Source organism: Acanthochromis polyacanthus, chromosome 20 (genome assembly GCF_021347895.1).
Source record: "Acanthochromis polyacanthus isolate Apoly-LR-REF ecotype Palm Island chromosome 20, KAUST_Apoly_ChrSc, whole genome shotgun sequence".
Lineage (NCBI taxonomy): Eukaryota > Metazoa > Chordata > Actinopteri > Pomacentridae > Acanthochromis > Acanthochromis polyacanthus.
The window spans coordinates 18,565,201-18,583,436 of NC_067132.1; the positions used below are offsets into that span (position 1 = coordinate 18,565,201).

The 18,236-nt window shown below is 40.4% G+C and overlaps 1 protein-coding gene across 2 annotated transcripts in view; it reads left to right on the forward strand.

Annotated features, from left to right (window-relative positions):
- The window catches only part of arfgef1 (ADP-ribosylation factor guanine nucleotide-exchange factor 1 (brefeldin A-inhibited)), a 61,121-nt gene that overhangs the window by 31,814 nt on the left and 11,071 nt on the right, over positions 1–18,236 (forward strand). For both annotated transcript variants that reach the window (XM_022206486.2, XM_022206487.2), the window contains 19 exons: positions 432–679; positions 2,293–2,426; positions 7,609–7,843; positions 8,700–8,799; positions 9,100–9,239; positions 9,360–9,468; positions 11,805–12,006; positions 12,093–12,204; positions 13,511–13,716; positions 13,829–13,913; positions 14,054–14,219; positions 14,473–14,624; positions 14,705–14,833; positions 14,922–15,080; positions 15,804–15,948; positions 16,147–16,237; positions 16,453–16,493; positions 16,649–16,818; positions 17,368–17,519. In XM_022206486.2, coding sequence (XP_022062178.1) covers positions 432–679; positions 2,293–2,426; positions 7,609–7,843; positions 8,700–8,799; positions 9,100–9,239; positions 9,360–9,468; positions 11,805–12,006; positions 12,093–12,204; positions 13,511–13,716; positions 13,829–13,913; positions 14,054–14,219; positions 14,473–14,624; positions 14,705–14,833; positions 14,922–15,080; positions 15,804–15,948; positions 16,147–16,237; positions 16,453–16,493; positions 16,649–16,818; positions 17,368–17,519 — 2,776 coding nt within the window. The remainder of the gene's footprint in view (positions 1–431; positions 680–2,292; positions 2,427–7,608; positions 7,844–8,699; positions 8,800–9,099; positions 9,240–9,359; positions 9,469–11,804; positions 12,007–12,092; positions 12,205–13,510; positions 13,717–13,828; positions 13,914–14,053; positions 14,220–14,472; positions 14,625–14,704; positions 14,834–14,921; positions 15,081–15,803; positions 15,949–16,146; positions 16,238–16,452; positions 16,494–16,648; positions 16,819–17,367; positions 17,520–18,236) is intronic.

Consider the following 18,236-nt stretch of genomic DNA (forward strand, 5'->3'; position numbering starts at 1 on the left):
AAGGCACAGCACTCCTTTGTTTGCAAATGGGGGGAAAAGAATATTTTTTCCTTGGCAGCAAAAAGAGCTTTATTAATTTGTACAAACATAGAGCAGTGCTTTGACTTGTTTGCAAATGCACTTTTGCCCTTGGGCAGCACTTTGACAAACAGCCTTTAAAGGTTGAGGAGGAGCAGATTAAGAAGAAGTGCTCTCTAGTATCCTCTAGCAACCTGAAAGTTCTCTTGGATGCTGCTGAACATGCTGTTTAAGTGCCACAGTAATGTTCACTTTGTACTTAATGAGAACATGGTGTCCAGCTCGAGATAAAGATCTGACAGTTCAGTGTTGCTTTTCTGTTCATCTAACGTCCTGTCCTTGTACAAAATGTTTTAAGATGTTTAAGACATCAGTGTGTCACCCAACCTTTCCCTTTTCCATCATCACTCCAGGTCACTGTCTGGACCCAGCAAACCTCTGCTCTGACACCAAGGAGTCTGGTGGCGAAGGCGAGCCTGCAGAGTCTGAGCCGACTGAAGCGGTGACAGAAGGCACCCAGAGCTCCCTGGAGGATGAGGGCACCATTGGGAGCGACAGCGAGCACGTCCATGCCAACGGCATCCCCGGCACTCCGATTTCTGCCAGCTTCACCCCGTCGCTGCCCGATGACAGACTGTCTGTCTCGTCCAATGACACTCAGGTAAGAGACCAGGGATGTGGAGACACAGCATGCTTTCCTCTGCGTGTTATGTTTAAGTCAAATTAGCCCCCTGAACCCCGAGCACTATCAGGGCTTTTTTTTTTTTTTGCTTCCATCTCATTTTCACTGAATGTGGGCTCATTTTTCACTGCATTATAAATTCCTACACCTCTGTGAAGAGAGAGGTGTAGGACCTCTCAAAAAAAGCACAACCACAGCTAGATGTAGAGAGAGCTCTAAAGTGTCATTTATGCAGCCAGACATTACAGTTCCATCAAACAAAAAACAAAAATAAGGGAAAGTTGCATTTCTGTGGGGTCTTTAATTAGCTTCTTCAGCAGCAGGCTTAGACACCCAGCCTGCAAGAAGGAGCATCAGCTGTAAGACAACATCAGCATCAGTGGCTGATGCTAGCATATACTGGACTCATATCATATCACCCCAAACCACAAAATGTGCACAGCAATTCTTGCACTGTTACATCTTTGCACTTTTTAAACTTATTTTTTCAAGCCACTTTATATTGTATTGTTTCCAGTGTGTCAATGCTGTAGTATTTCTTTCTCATTTCTCTTCCCTGTACATGTTGTAAATATTACTATTACTATTTTATTGTTAGTTTATTACTATTGCTGTGTTTATTGCTACATAAGCTGCTGTAATAATGTGAATTTCCCCTGACGTGGGGAGAAATAAAGGACTATCTTATCTCTTATCTTATCTTTGACTATTTTTCTTTCAAAAATTGGAAACTTGGAATCAACATCTACATTTTTCAGTGTGAAAATTGACTCACCAAAATATAGATGTTTTACTACTTACATTTTTTAGTTTGGTTCAGTCCAGTTCAAGCACTCCCAATTCTCAGTTTTTGTCACATTACTGTCAGTCACAGCTGAGTCTCCAGTTGGGTCACAGTTGCACTTGAGCACTGATTATTATTATTTTTTAAATTTATTACAGAATCTGATTAGATTAATTGTTAAATGAGACATGTAGAATAAAGTAATTTTGATCGCGATATTAAAGTTAGATTTGGTAAGTCTTTTTGTGGAAACACACACTACAGATGAGTAGCTCAATGACAGACAGAAAGTTCAGGTGAATCTTTAGTTTTTTTGTACATTCTGGCTCTGATACATGGGTTATTTTGGTATCAGATTGACTTTCAAACCTGCATGCAGTGTTTGGGGTTCAAAGGGTTAAGATCCAGAGGAAATATTTTAAGCTGCAACTGTATTCCTTTTCATTTAGTTTCATATGTTACTGTTTTGAGCTTCACTACAGTCAAAATGGAAAAATGTCAAAAATGTAAAAACATATAAAATGAACTCTTTGATTTGAATAGAAGACAAAATAATGCAAATGTCCTTACATGCATTTTGTGGATGACAGAAACCAGCTGAATATGTTGCTTGCATTTTCTTATCGTAATTACAGTTGTTCATTCCGATGTAAACATCTCCTCAGTGATCACAGTCAAACAAATCTATTAGACCTGGAGGCTTATAATCACACGCTGTTTATGTTAAATCTGCTACAGGATGTGAGAAGAGTGAAAGAAGATGTTGCTAACTACATGCTGATTGTTTGCTGTATTTGTTCCTCTGCAGGAATCAGGAGCCGCACCGGGCCAGCCGCCAGGTGCTAAATTCTCCCACATCCTCCAGAAAGATGCCTTCCTTGTCTTTCGCTCGCTCTGCAAACTGTCAATGAAGCCGCTGTCAGATGGACCGCCTGATCCAAAGTAAGTTAAAGGCTGTGATTGTTATTTACTTGGTTATCTTTCAGTTATAGAGAAAATCATAAAGTGCCGCAGATTGTTGTCAAGCGTTGTACACGAAAAGTGCAAGTCTCTGCATGATTGTAATGAGAAGGTAGAGTTAGAGACAACAGGACGTGACAGAATGACCACAGAGGGATGTATGGTTGTGATAGCAGATGTGTACTTTCAAAGTATTCTGGGGTTAGGGATGGTGGCTAATAGCAGCAATAAAAAAGAGGCTGAAATCAGTCATTCAGTGGTTTTATTTATACTCAAAGGGTAGCTGGTCACGCAGCAGTGAAACACAAAAATAATATGTAAAATTCAAAGGAAGTCATTGTTCTTATTTCAGCTTTTGTTCTTCTGTATTAAACATTGTGCATAACAATGAAACAGAACAACAACAGCTTTGTCTGTACCTGTTTTGGGCACCACAAATAATTGCTTAGAATTTTTTTTTAAATTCCTATGTCTTTTCAGAATTCATCATTAAAACCTCAGAAATTTATTGTGTTTCTGCTGGAGGTTGAATTACTTTCAGAACATGCGATTTCCATTTTAGATGTGCTCATTCACAAACTTGCCTGAGAATTTCACTTGGATTGTTTTCCAGCTTTTGTTTCTAAACAGATCAATAGATAAGATGGTATTCTATTTTGAATATCTAATTGTTTGTTAAACAGCTGATTAATTCTAAAATCAGCATAATATATTCTACTTTCCTTCAAGCCCCTGTAAACGCCCTTTGTATTGCCTCGGTGTTATTCTGTGTTAGCGTTTGGGGCATAAGAATAGATGTGAGTCATGATTTTAAATGAGGATTGCTCCAGTGATAGCAGCAGTGTTTTGATAAATGGTGATGAAGGAGACAATGAGGCATCACTCAGCGTTTTCTGAATCACCTCCTGGTTTCATGAGCCACAGAATCCCATTTTGACTGTTCCCCTTTCTTTTTCTAAGTACCAGAAAGAAGAAAAGAATAATCAGATTTGCTCTGGTTTGGTAAAATACAGGCGTCTGATTGGCCGGTGCTGATAGCTGTAGCCTATGTGAAACTGGATTTCCTGCATCTGGTTTCTGTATAAAACTCAGTTCACAGAGTCTGCTGGACGACATGAATATTTGTTTCCTTTTTAAAATCTATTTACTCTTTAGTCAGGTTTATGTCAGTTTATGCCAGTAAAATGTAATCCTACTCTGCTCTTGCATAGCATTTTAAATGAATGTGTTGGAAATTCAGGAGAGGTGTGCGTTTGTTTGGATCTTGTGTGTTTGATGAAGGCCACGTCAATTACCACAGCACTGATGTGCCATGTCAGTGTCAGACAGAAACCTTTTACCCTCCAAACCAGGCTGTTCTGCCTGATGTTTCACTCTCTGCGACGCTCACACAACACAGCACACAGGCTCAGCACTTCCATTATCAGTATTTTAACTATCAGAAGCTGCTTTAGGACCCTCACAGTGGATCAAAAATACACATCTGAGATGAGTTCGAAGAGGCTAGTTCAACATCTCTGTGTGCCCCAGCTTGACAAAATCTAAATGAAGTTTATTATCACAAGCTTTTTTTGTTAACCCGGTTTTTCTTCACTGGGCTCTGTGCCCTCTCATAAAAGGGAGCGTTCAACATGTCATTTGAGTTTTCTTTTGCACAAAGAATCAAGAGGAACAGGTTGTTATAACAGAGAGCTTTGAAGAAAATGAAAAATTATTAAGGTAAAAAGCACTTTCACTACAAATGATTGCAGAGAGGACTGTGGACAGAAAATTGTAAATGATGTAACTTAATCTATTTTTTCATCAATCAGTGCACTCCCAACTCCTGCTGCACATTAGAGATCTTAAAATTTTAAATTTAAATGTTTGAACATGATGATCCAGAAGCACAATTGGTTCTGGCACCATCCCATAATGAAGGATACGTGGAATTCACTTCAGTTTTTGGCCAAATCAAAGTGAAATGAATCACTCTATGATAAATACAAATAGATTAACCAGTTTTCTCATTTGTGTCCTATTAGCTGCAGTACCAGCAGTGTAAAATGGATTTGGCAGCAAATCAGGACCAAATATATCAAATTGTTTATGCGTTTTCATAATAACTGAATGCATGTAGCCTCCTGTGGCAGCGTGACACATTACAATTTAACACCATGAATTCGTGAAATGGGATTACAGCTGAACAGGTTTGCAAATGTGGCGTGCTCCCTCAGCTGAGAGTCTGTTTTGTAGAGAATATGGTCAAGAAAATAAAGAAAAGCTGACACTTCTTACAGCCTTTTTAGATCCTCAACTCTGAACAGAACCCTCCTAGGAGCAGGTTAGCCATGCAGCAGCAGCGACAAAGACGATCTAGCAGGTTAAAAGAGAGCAACCCATTAATCTTGTTTCCAGTACACCCCTCTGCTCTCAAGGGCTTTTTTTTTTTTTTATCAGATTGACGAACCAGCATCTTCTGATAGAGCTTGACTCAAGGTGGCAGGAGGCTGTCTTTGCTGCTAAACTCTGGAATAATAGTTTATGTTGCTTTTTTTTTTTTTTGCTTTTAATGTTAAGCATTTTGTTACTTTTATTTTGAAAGGTGCCATCACTCTTTACTTCTTGGTACCCCTACTGCAGGACATCAGTGGTCATCCATGGTATAAAATGTACAAAAATGTCTTCTTTTGCCAAATGGAACGACAATACTTAGTTTCCTTTCCAGCTCTGTAGAATTCAGTTTGTTGATTCTTATACATATATAGGATTCAGATAAATCCGTTCTATTATTCAGGTGTAAATGGCAATAATGTTTATGAACATTTAGGACCAGGAAGGTTTATTTGTGTAACACATTTCACACAGAAAGACTTTTACAAAGTGCATTAAATTCTTGAAAAAGAAAAAAAATGCATTAAAACAAATTTAGTTAAACGCATCCCAACAAATATTAAAGATTAAGTAAAAAATATATAAAAATGGTCAATTTTTGTCAAAATACAGACAAGTTTAATCCAGAATTTATAGAATATGTAAAAGTGGAATGTTAATTTCAAGAAATAGCTAAAAGAACAGTCTTCAGCCAAGTTGAGAATGGCTAAATTCAGTGCAAAGTTCCAAAGAGGAGCTGATTCCAGTAGTGTGTGGTATAGTGGATAAAAGCCATTTAACCTGATTGAAAATAAACGTTTATCACCACAAACCAGACCAGTCCCTGTAGATCTAAGAGACCTACTAGACTTATACTTAGTAAACTTATCTACAATGTATTTTGGTTTCAGATTGTTGTAATACTTATGGACGGTAAATAGGGCTTTAAATTCAGTTCTATATGTAACTGTAGACCAGTGCAAGGGTCTGGGAATTGGAGCGCTGTCTTCTCTTTGTTGGTGTTTGTTTTCTGACAGCAGCATTTTTAACGAGTAGCAAATGTCTAATAGTTGTATTAGTCCACTCCACAAAAAATAAGCATGCTTTAGCTTTTTCTAAGTTTTTCTGGGACACAAGGTTTCTCATTTTCGCTGTTTTAAGATGCCAGAATCATTTAGTAACAATCCCTCTAAGAAAGATTTGGTTGTATTTTTTTTTACTTTCCTTCAAGATTGCATCTGTTCATTGGACCAAATTGTTTCATCTCGTCACGACAATCTTGCGGCACCTTGAGTCATTATGCCTCCGATTTTATTTCTCCTTTCTGGGGAAAAAAATGTCCATATTTTTTGGCCCTCACTGAAGAAGCAGACACATTGTTGTTGTGCCACATAAATCCCACTTTGTCTGCTTGCCAGAGATGGAAGACATTGCAGAGAAGCAGCCAAACTCAGCATATAAAGTAGCTGAAAGTAAGATTTTTGAGATTCAGTTTTTCCTGTCCTGCTGCTGCAGAAAAACAGTTCAGACAACCCGAAGCTCTATACGGAGAGACATTTTGATTTAGTTGCCCGAGCATTTCTTTGAAGGCTGCTGAAGATTTTAACTCTCTGATGTCAAGATACGACATGATGTGGTCTCTGTGCATTACTCTTTCTTTGTGGTGTATCTCTGCTTGAAGGACAGATCATTTCACTTATGCGTACTGGATTTTAGTGGATCTTGTTTTTTGTTTTTATAGCTGATGATTTGTGTGACTGAAATGTTAACGTTTGTCAAATTTGACAAAATGCTCTTGAGAGTTTGGAGCAGATGGCTGGGAAAGAATCTAATCCTTTTAATTGTTTTAGGCAGCATTCACCCTTATCTCACAGCATAAGAGCTAACGCTGCACATGTAGACTAATGCACAATTACACAGTTTGTGTAGATGGTGTATTTTAATTTAATCACTACTGTATTTTATCCTGTCCTTCCCTATTAAACAAATCCAATTGAATTCATTTTATAATTCTTCTTAGTTTCACACCATTACTAGTGCAGTTTATTTGCTTTTATCAACCGATATAGGTTTTTCAGAGCCGATACTGAAGCCAAGAAATGCCGATAACCAATACTTGGAATTGATATACATTGCGTGTCATGTCTTAATCGCATGTGATAGCAGGAACCTGTCATTCATTGCTAGACTTTTTCCTTAATAAAATGACTGTAACTGAATATGCGTAGTAGAAATAGGAGTGATTAAATTAGGATGCTCTCAACTGAGATTGATCAGTTTGTCTCCTGCAGTTACATCTGCTGTTCTTCTCTATTTTCTTAGTCTTTTACTGTTCTGTTGCTTTAATTGCAAGCTAAGGTCCATATCTTAAAGCATTATTCATGACTGTTTTCTAGACTCTGTTTTAGGGTGATTTGTGGCTGCCTAACGCTACACTAACAGGCTACGCTAACAGCGAGCTGCTTAACCGCTCGCTGTTAGCGTAGCCTTAGTCACTGTGAGAGTAGCTAATTTCCTGGGTTGTGTTCAGTTTTTGCAGTCTCCACTAGAAAGACATTTCTGAGACAACAGAGAGATGACAGATTGAAAGAGATGGCTTCATTAGACCTGAAGTAGCACGTTTAATTAATCAAGAATCTGTCAGTAATTTACGGATATCGCTAATCGGAAAAACGCCAAATATCGGCCGCATTAATCGGCCAGGCCAATAATTGGTCTGTCCCTACTTTCAGTATAAAAGTTTAAATCTTTAGCAAAATCTCAACAAATTGTAAGAATTTTCCCACTCTGATTATCTTTCTTTTCTCTCCAGGTCTCATGAGTTGCGATCGAAGGTCTTGTCCCTCCAGCTGCTGCTGTCCATCCTGCAGAACGCTGGGCCCATCTTCAAGACCAATGAGATGTTCATCAACGCCATCAAGCAGTACCTGTGTGTGGCCCTGTCCAAGAACGGTGTCTCCTCTGTGCCTGAGGTCTTCGAACTCTCACTCTCCATCTTCCTCACTCTGCTGTCCCACTTCAAGACACACCTCAAGATGCAAATCGAGGTAATATAGACGCTTTTGTTAATCTGAAAAATGTAGGTTACAGTTTCTCTACTGAAGACCTCAGTAGACCAGAATATGATGGATCCATTAGACGCTCTTTTTTTCAGGTGTGTTAGACTTGTCTTTTTTGCTGCTGTATGTTTTTTGGCGATATTCAAGGAAAACATGATGAATTAGCTGCCTCAGTACAATAGCTATATTTATATATCCACCCACCACTTCTTGACGGAAAGGGTAACGGAGAAACATTTCACACCTTCTCCTGCAGCTGAAAGTTTGTCTGGGAAAGACAGAAAGTTAGCAACTAAAGTTAAAGGCTAAGGCAAAGTGAGAACAAATGTATTAATTGCCACGTAATTCCAGCCAGCTGTCATCATAAAAATGTTTTGCTGTCTTATTTTTTTTGCTTTGTTTGTTGGATTTTGTTTTTCACACCAGTATAAAGTTGGTGGTTGAACATTTCTCTTCTTTCTGTTACCGACAGTCTTGGTGGAAACAAGTAGAACACCATATAAAGTATATTCTTATATCGACAGCGTGACACCATTTCTCAATGCGGCTGGCAGCTGACACAAATGATATATGTGAACATTTCTCACCGAGTCTGTAACACTCATCCACCTCAGCTGAGTCACACTATTATATATATGCTCTCTGTTGCTTGCAGTTTATTAATCTGGTTGGGTTTGTTCAGAGTTTCTAACACATGACCTCCCCTTGCTGTATTTGTTCTGTCTACTCAAGGGAAATCATGTGGGCTCCTGGAGAATTGTGTGCTTTTTTTTCTTCGGTTGTGGAGGCGACTGGCGGTGTTTTTGTCGTGCTGTTTACACTCTTACATGACTTTCCTCTACAGGTGTTCTTCAAAGAGATTTTCCTGTATATCCTTGAGACGTCCACAAGCTCTTATGACCACAAATGGATGGTTATACAAACCCTCACAAGAATATGTGCAGGTTGGCTTGTTCTTTTTTCTTTAAAATTGTGTAATCAATAAAATATTTGGTGCTTGAACTGTTATGGGGGCTTTTAGCACAAATACAACAGATGTATTAAAGAAATATTTGTCAGCTAAATGTGTTTCATCACATCATGAAAGGCTCAGTTTGTTTTAATGATTGTAATTAACCTTTGATTAAGTATGTAATTATTCAGATGTATGCCTCTGACTCCATAAAAGCTGAGTACACAGTCTGTATTTGTTTCATAGATTTTCCTCTGACAATCTCCGTCTGTGTACCATCTGTCTCTTTCAGATGCCCAGAGCGTGGTGGACATCTACGTCAACTATGATTGTGACTTGAATGCTGCTAACATATTTGAGCGGTTGGTCAACGACCTCTCAAAAATTGCGCAGGGTCGCGGAGGCCATGAACTTGGTACAACACCTCTGCAGGTGATTTTTAAGAATCTCTTATTCCTCACTTTTCTTGGGCTTACCGACGCTGCAATATTTATTACATTGTTCAAATTCTTTACCATTATTTTTACCAATTTTGTTGTTATTGTTTTCTAGGAGCTGACTCTGAGAAAGAAAGGCCTTGAATGTCTAGTGTCCATCCTGAAATGTATGGTTGAATGGAGTAAAGACCAATACGTCAACCCCAATTCTCAGACCAGCCTCGGTGAGTCACTGATGCACTGAGCATGGGTGTCATCTATCAAAACTACCTGGCAGCCGTCCTGCCTGATCTGAATACAAGACACAAGAAAATTACCTTTTCTCCTCATTCTGATTCCGCTCACTGATCAAGTATTTAATCTGTAAACACACCAGCGCCAGAATTCCTGTTTATCTTTCAGTTCGGGTCAGTCCAAGAGAGACTGACTACACACAGAATAATCTGTTGCTGTTGAGCTACTCGCTTTTATTAAAAATTGAAATAAAATCCAATGGAAATTCTAGGGGTTTCTGGAGAGGATTTGAAGACAGTTTTGTTAGATTACAGAAACAGAAGCGTGTCACTACAGTGTATTCCACATTATTTTATGAAGACACAATCCTTTAGTGTAGCTGGTCTTCTTAGAGGCAGTTTGAATGTATGTTCACGCCTTAAATGAAGATGATGCATGCTGGGATGAACGGAAGCCTGCAGTTTTACGCTTTGTTGGCTTTGCGTATAAAATCCAGGCTGTTTCTTTACCTCAAAAGGCTGTGGAGGATTGAACCTTTATTGTGGGAACTATGTGTGAGACAGCCATGGTTATAAGTAGTCTTTCCTGTGATTGCTCTGGTTTTGGCAGCGGTTCATCATGAAGGTTACCTGGAGTTTGCGATAAAGCTCATATCCATCAGCACGGTTGCAATCAGTTGTAGGACTGACAGTTGGCATTCATCAGGGAAGCTACCACGCCAAGAAGGAAAGCGGGCATCCATCAGCTCAGCTCTAGCCAGAGGAGGCAGTGAAATAATGCCCAGAAGCCAGCGCAGACAGGCTAATCCTGGAGGTTTAGTCCTAAAAAGAGCGATACCTTAGGCCAGACTGTGATGAAACACACCCCTCTACAACATACAGAGCCCATCCTCTGTGTGAGTCTGGCCCTGGGTCTTCTGCACACGGAAGGATTTCTGTTGTTTGCCAAAGGAGGGGCTTAGACCAAGGAAAAGTGTAACTCTGTGAAAGGACTGGAAAGATATTCCACAAGCCCCTGGAACTATTCACAGGCTAGCTTCCGGCTAAGCTGTCTAGGCTAACCTGCAGAGACAGATGTGTTCCCTCAGAGGATATACATTTTGCCAATAATCACTCATTAGTAATCCAGCTGGAGCTCATAGGTTAGTATTTGAATTGTGAATTTTGAATTTGCTCTTTCAGACAAACACTATTTTCTTCATTATCCAATGGATGTGCAGTAAGATTTGTTGGTACAAAATACTGAATTCTGTAGTGCAGTCTAGTCCTACAAAACAATCTATTATGTCCACTTTTTCAATTGTCCTTTGTTGTGTTATTTTCTCCACTTTCTGGATGGCCTCAAAGCAAGAGCAGGTAATAGTTGAACAGAATGGAGTGTTTGCTAGAACATTGTTGTGATGAAAATTGCCCGTTTGAAGCCTGTTGTGTTTTTAGTTTTAGGCAGTTTTGTTCAAGTGTTGCATTATATAACTTTGTAAGGTTTCCCACTTACACCCATAGTTTGTAACCAGAATCATTGTTTAGATTCACTTAAACTAATGGCAGAAATATTTCTATGGACTAAATGGGTAAAAATGCTGCTCATTAATTTATGAAAATGTTAAAATGTTTGCCAAGCACACAGTTAACCTTAACGTCACTTCCCTGTCCTCTGTCTGTATTCCTCCACCTTTTCCACTCTGCTCTGTAAGTCTAAGAATGGTTCAGCACACTAGTAGCTCACATTACTGTGACACTGTGCTGAATGTTTTAAAGAGTTTCCAATGAGTAACCAGATGCCGGGCTCCTGTGCAGGGTTACTGGGTGGACTCACTCTACCAACAGCAGCAGATCACTGAGCTCGGCTTAAGAAATCACCTTTCTTTTGCTTCAAAGTTTTGTCTGCTTCCCCTTGGACTGCCTGGAGCATTTTAGATAACCCACCTTTTATAATATCTCCCCTGCTGCCCTGCCTTGCACCTGTTGTGTGTGTGTGTTTCTGGAATTTATTAGTCTGTGGTTGTGTGTGCATGTGAGTAATGCCTGTATTCATGCCCTCCCTGCCAGCAACAATCATTAAGAAGGCCTTGGGGTTATTTTGTTCTGTGTTGAAGTTTCCCCTTTCGTCCAGTAAAGTTTCTCTCCTACAGTACCAACTTTAAGTTAGCTCCTGTTTCAGGCCTCCAGGCTGAGTTTGTGCCGATGCCAGAGCTTCAATGAAAGACCTCACCTTTATGATGCTTTCAGGGATCGTTTCTTAGAGCAACAATAGAATAGCTGGTTCATTTCCAGTCATCTGTCATCGCTCCTGGGTTGTCTTATTTTGTTATTTTATTGCTCCTCAGGCCAAGAGAAACCATCAGAGCAGGAGAGCACAGAGACCAAGGCCCCGGAGACCATAAATCGCTATGGGAGCATTAACTCTTTGGACTCCACTGCTTCATCTGGCATCGGAAGCTACAGCACACAGATGTCAGGGACTGACAACCCTGAGCAGTTTGAGGTGCTCAAACAGCAGAAGGAGATCATCGAGCAGGGCATTGACCTGTACGTGTTCCCATAAATTTGCTATTTTATTCTCTTGATTCTGTGATATGGCTACATTAAGTTCCGTGTCTCTGGGTTTTACACAGGTTCAACAAGAAACCAAAGAGAGGAATACAGTACCTTCAAGAGCAAGGCATGCTGGGTACAACCCCGGAGGACCTTGCTCAGTTCTTGCACCAGGAGGAGAGACTTGATTCAGTAAGAAGTCATTCTGCTGTTATTTGGGTTACTCAGCTTAAAGCAAGTGCAGACTTCAAAACATCAGAAATTACAGAGCTGCTGCACCGCTCACACCACAGAAGATATTTTGTTCCACAGCGTTGGCATGTTGGCGTGAGGTTGCTCTCACTACACAACAACAGACAAAGCGTATTGATTACAAGATTATTCCGAGACTGGATCAAATGCACACAAAGCCATTGTTGGACTGCTCGCTTTTTCTCTTTCTTGCTCGTTATATATTCTACCAACAAACACATTGTATGTAACACTCCCAAAAGGTATCCTTTGAAATAGCACAAATGGATTTTACACAAGCAAATTTACTTTGTAACTTACAGAAATCTTCATGACATCAGTAATATAAAACATGCAAACATTCAGAGTACAATGTAGGAATAAGCTAAGAAAAAAATGATTTGTATAATGACCGAGGAAAAATAATATTCAGTGTTTTCAGTGTGATTGTAACAGAAGGTAGAATGTGGATGAGTCGGAGTTGTGTGTTGATTAACTTAAATTTATTCAAATATTCAGACAACTTTAACCTTACTACCCTTTTGACCTGTAGTTTCTGTGTCAGAAAGAAATTTGTGGCAAAAATCTTCTTTGTAGTCTGCACTTGCCTGTGGGGACAAAAGGCAGGTCATTTGAGTTTGTCAGTTTGTCAGTTTATTTATGAGTGCAAAAGAAAATTAGCATTTTTCTGCCAATGTAGCAGAGAAATGGCTGGCCAAAAAACAAATGGCCAGTCATACTCCACTCTGCGCTTTATGTACAAACTGCACAGAAGCAACACAATAATGTAACAAGTGTCCAACAGCAATAAACAGCCACTGAGCCACTCCAAGTTAGAGTCCTATGTACATCCCAAGTGATAACTTTAATAAGCAGAACACTCAGCCTTGATTGGAGAGCCTCAAGGGTGTCTGTGCACCGTAATAATCAGCATTTAAGATCATACGTAACCTCTGGTTAGAAATAAGGGCCCTTAGCTGCAGTGGCTCCACAGTGGCGGCAAACAGAGTGGATAACTCGCATTATTTGTGTAATCCACACCGACTGGATGGTCCTGCTCTGGATGGTCCTGCTGTTAGATGAGTCAAACAGCAAAACAGTGTTAAGAAGTAAGGTGGGAGGACAAAATAGGAATAGATTTTCTTCCTCTATTTTTCTTTCTACTGAGAAGTGTTAGCTGTATGCATGCAGAGTATAAAACAGCACAAATAATATGGCAAAAACATTGCAGCACATTAAAACTGACATCTCTTTTTTGCTCTCTTAGACTCAAGTGGGAGAATTCCTCGGGGATAATGACCGTTTCAATAAAGAGGTGATGTATGCCTACGTAGATCAAATGGACTTCCAGGGCAAAGATTTTGTTTCTGCGCTGAGGATGTTCCTGGAGGGCTTTCGACTCCCTGGAGAGGCCCAGAAGATCGACCGGCTCATGGAGAAATTTGCAGCCAGATATCTTGAATGCAATCAGGGGTGAGTTTATATCTCTGGCTGGATGTGATTCTCAGTGGCCACTAAACAACATTCTGCTAAGTTACTCTGCTTTCTCTCTTTCCCTACCCTTCTCTTTCTTTCAATTTCCCAGGCAAACCCTCTTCGCCAGCGCTGACACTGCATACGTCCTTGCCTACTCAATCATTATGTTGACAACAGACCTTCACAGTCCACAGGTAAGCACTCCACCTCAGTGAGGCAGCAGTCTTTGGGAATGTGTTTTGGCAGCAGTCATTCCCTCAGATATCAATGCAGCATAAATCACCAGGATTACCTAAGCAGCCTTTGACTTGCATCCTTGTTGTTATCTGTAAAGGTGAAGAATAAAATGACAAAAGAGCAATATATCAAGATGAACCGTGGCATCAACGACAGCAAAGACCTACCTGAGGAGTACCTCTCAGCCATCTACGATGAGATTGCAGGGAAGAAGATTGCCATGAAGGAAACTAAAGAGCTCACCATGAAATCCAACAAGCAAAGTGAGTTTCGCTCCTGTGGGATGTGTCAAAGACATAATAAATAAAAATAGTGAGATTTTAGATAATCTGGAGCAATTTACCTGTTATCTGTGTTACAACGAACGCTTCATTTAGCCACTTAAAGGCATGAAGGAGCCTATTTTCACATTTTCTCTCTAGATAATTCAGCTTCTTTTTGGCATATTGCAGAGCTTGTTAAACATGTTTAATATTTCTGTGTTTGTGTGACTGTCTGGTGTTGATTCTTGCTCAGGTGTGGCCAGCGAGAAGCAGAGGCGTCTGCTGTACAATGTGGAGATGGAGCAGATGGCCAAGACAGCCAAAGCTCTGATGGAGGCTGTCAGCCATGTCCAGGCTCCCTTCACCAGCGCCACACATCTGGAGCACGTCAGGCCCATGTTCAAGGTAACACGAGTAGCATACTGCACGCACATTGATTGCAAACACAAACTGGAATCCTCATGCTTGTTGTTGTTGTTCCTCAGCTGGCGTGGACGCCCTTCCTGGCTGCTTTCAGCGTGGGCCTTCAGGACTGCGATGACACCGAAGTGGCCTCGCTGTGTCTCGAAGGAATCCGTTGTGCCATCAGGATAGCCTGCATCTTCTCCATACAGGTGCCCCAGTCTGAACCAGAGGATTGGTGTCCGGCTGTGAGTCGTGCCTGGCATCATTGTGATCCTTGTTGTTTTGTGTCTGTAACAGTTGGAGAGGGATGCATATGTGCAGGCCCTGGCAAGGTTCACCCTGCTGACAGCCAGCTCTGGCATCGCTGAAATGAAGCAGAAGAACATTGACACCATCAAGACCCTCATCACTGTGGCCCACACTGATGGCAACTACCTGGGCAACTCCTGGCACGAGGTTTGCTCCTCTTATCGCATTTTCAGACTGACTTTCACTCTGTTTCTTAGCAGTATTTTCAAAACAGATTTGACAAAGTGCTTTACAGACAGTGCAAAAAAGAAAAGGATACTAAGGAAGAGCACTGAATTACAGAATACTTGTCAGTCCAAACTTGTTAAAAGATTTTCAGAATAAAGTTGTGCAACAACACAAAATAAAATAATAAAATGCCACAGGTAGGGAAAGAAAATAGAGGGAAAAAAACATAAACACAAGGCAAAAAATGATAATAATAATAGTAACAGTAAATATGTAAAATAAATGCATGAATAAGTAAATAAATAGAGGGAAAAAGAGAATAGAATTAACAAATAAATACAGATTAAAAACTATTAGATGATAAAAATAGACAATAAAAATAGAAATAGTTTTATTTTCTTTTACCTTTGATTTTTTTTATGTTATTGTGTTACCTCATTGCATGTCTCTTATTTGTCATTTCACTAATTCTCCTTTTTCAAGCAATGAGTCACAACAGTCCTTAAATTCCAGTGGGATATAAACATATTTAGAGCTACTAGTCAGACTGGTGTAGCATTGCTGTCACTAAAACTTTGACTTGTGCTAGTGCCACATTATTCCTGAAATGACAGTCTCCACATCTCCTCTGCACTTCCTTTTTTCCCTCTTTCTGCTTCTGTGTTATTTTCCTAAATATCTCATTGTTCTGCCTCTTCTCAGATCATGAAGTGCATCAGTCAGTTGGAGCTGGCTCAGCTGATCGGCACAGGGGTGAAGGCACGCTACATCTCAGGGACGGTGCGGGGCAAAGAGGGCTTTGTTACAAGCACCAAGGAGCAGAGCAACGACGAGTACCTGGGTCTAGGTCGGCACAGGCATTTATATGCAGCATGCACAGAAAGCCCAACGTCACAGCCTTGTTCTTTTTTTGTGCTTTTTCCCCCCAGTTTTGCTGTGCTTTTAGTAAATCAATCAAACTATATTCTCAGTTGTTGACTGTAAAACGAGCTCAGAAAGAAATTGTGTCTCTAGACGTCTGAATCCTCTGTGCTTTGCTCTGCAGTCGGAGGGACAGTGGACCGTAAGCAAATTGCCAGCATTCAGGAGTCCATCGGGGAGACCAGCTCCCAGAGTGTGGTGGTGGCTGTGGACAGGTATGCAGTGACCTTGAACTTTAACCGCTGCCAGACTCCCTCATTTATTAGTAGAGCTCCCAGTCAGTTGTTCATAACCAGTTATGCAGTAAAAGCATGATTCACTTCATCACATCCAGACATAGTTTCAATCCTTTTTTGTCTTGCTTTTAGGCTAAAAAGCTGCAAATAAAACCTCTCTTAAAATGTATTGTCCTCTTGTTTATCTGCTTCAGGATATTCACAGGTTCTACCAGACTGGATGGGAATGCAATAGGTGAGTCCAACTAATCCAGCTCCATAATGTGCTTTTCTTATTGCTTCAAGGACACTCTACGGTGCATTCAAGCTATTTTTGATTGTCATGAGTCACATCGCCTGACCAGAGCACCTTTCTTTGCTCATTGTCGATGTCTTCTGTGCGTTCGTCAGTTGATTTTGTGCGCTGGCTGTGTGCCGTGTCCATGGATGAGCTGGCCTCGCCCACACACCCACGCATGTTCAGCCTGCAAAAAATAGTGGAAATCTCCTACTACAACATGGGTCGCATCAGGCTGCAGTGGTCCAGGATCTGGGAGGTTATTGGGGACCACTTTAACAAGGTGGGTGAGGATGGAAATCCCAAAGAAGTAAATCATTAATAAAGATTTAATTCTTTTGCATTAAAAGGAGCTAAAAAAATAGAGGTATGTTTTGTTAAATGGTTTGTTTTAATTATTATCTACATGCCCCAAAGGCATGAGAGTAAACTTCTAGCTGGGAAGAAACAAAGAGAGCTGCAAATAATTGTTTTCCTTCTGTTCCACCTTCTGTTTTTAAGTATGATTTCAGTCGCTGATTAACACAAATTGTTGCCAGAAAATCATTCTGGCATTTTGGTGCTTGTGGTTGCAGCTCAAACCAAGATTTTGCTTCTCTCTGAGAAGCTGTGAAAAAGAAACAATATCTCCAAGTAGTCATTTATCATCTTGGAAAGTTTTTATTAAATACTTTTACCTGGAGGATGAACTTTCTTTAGTGCATATTTTTCAGTTCCAAGTTGTACCAAAGGAATGGTTTGTTGTTGGAGAGCTGCACTAAGAGAGAGATAAAATCTGAGTTGTAGGTGTAATAATAATAATAACAGTGAAATGTGCTCCATCTTTGTGTAGGTTGGGTGTAACTCCAATGAAGATGTGGCGATTTTTGCAGTGGATTCTCTCAGGCAACTGTCCATGAAATTTTTGGAGAAAGGGGAGCTGGCTAACTTCAGATTCCAGAAGGACTTTCTGAGGCCTTTCGAGCACATCATGAAAAAGAACAGGTAAAGAAACATTTGTCTGCGTGAGTGCTCATGTTGCTACTCCCACATGTTAATCAGCGGTGCCAAGCAGTGCAAGGACAAGATCTGCGTTGTGGTCATGAGTAGTTGCTATTTCTGGGCGGTTTCTCACATAGCTGCAGACAAACACTGAATCAAGTCACACTCCCAGTCCTCCCCTTAACCTCTGTAGCAGCTCTGTGCCCAGCCTGCTCCTTCTCTCCTCCCTCCCTGTTATTCTCTGTCTCTCTCTTTCTCCCTATAGCACTGAGTGAGCATATTGTTTGGTTTTTTTTTTTGCTCAGAGACAGTCAGTAAGCCAACATTTCAGCTGACCCATTTCAGTCTCTTTGCATTACCCTCTCAGTGAATTCATATAAAAGCCTCCTCTGGTTTGAATCTATCTTGAACTGAATTGAATTTAAACAGCTATCATTTATAAATGAGATGTATTCCTGTACACGTTGCCGTTGTAGATGTCGGCGTGCAGCACGTCAAAAAGGCAAGCTGTTTTACTGCAGCATGCTTTTCATTGATGTGAAATAGGAGTAGCAGTGTAAGGATAAATCCACCCCCAGATTGAACCGGCTGAGAGCTTCAGCAGAAAGGAGATGGCAGGAAGCCATGTAAACCCTGCAGCGCAGTGTGTCCATTAGGCTCACTCATGCTGCCTTCGTCTGTGTTGGTGTGTGTGTAATGCTAAGTGGAGGCAGAGCTTTT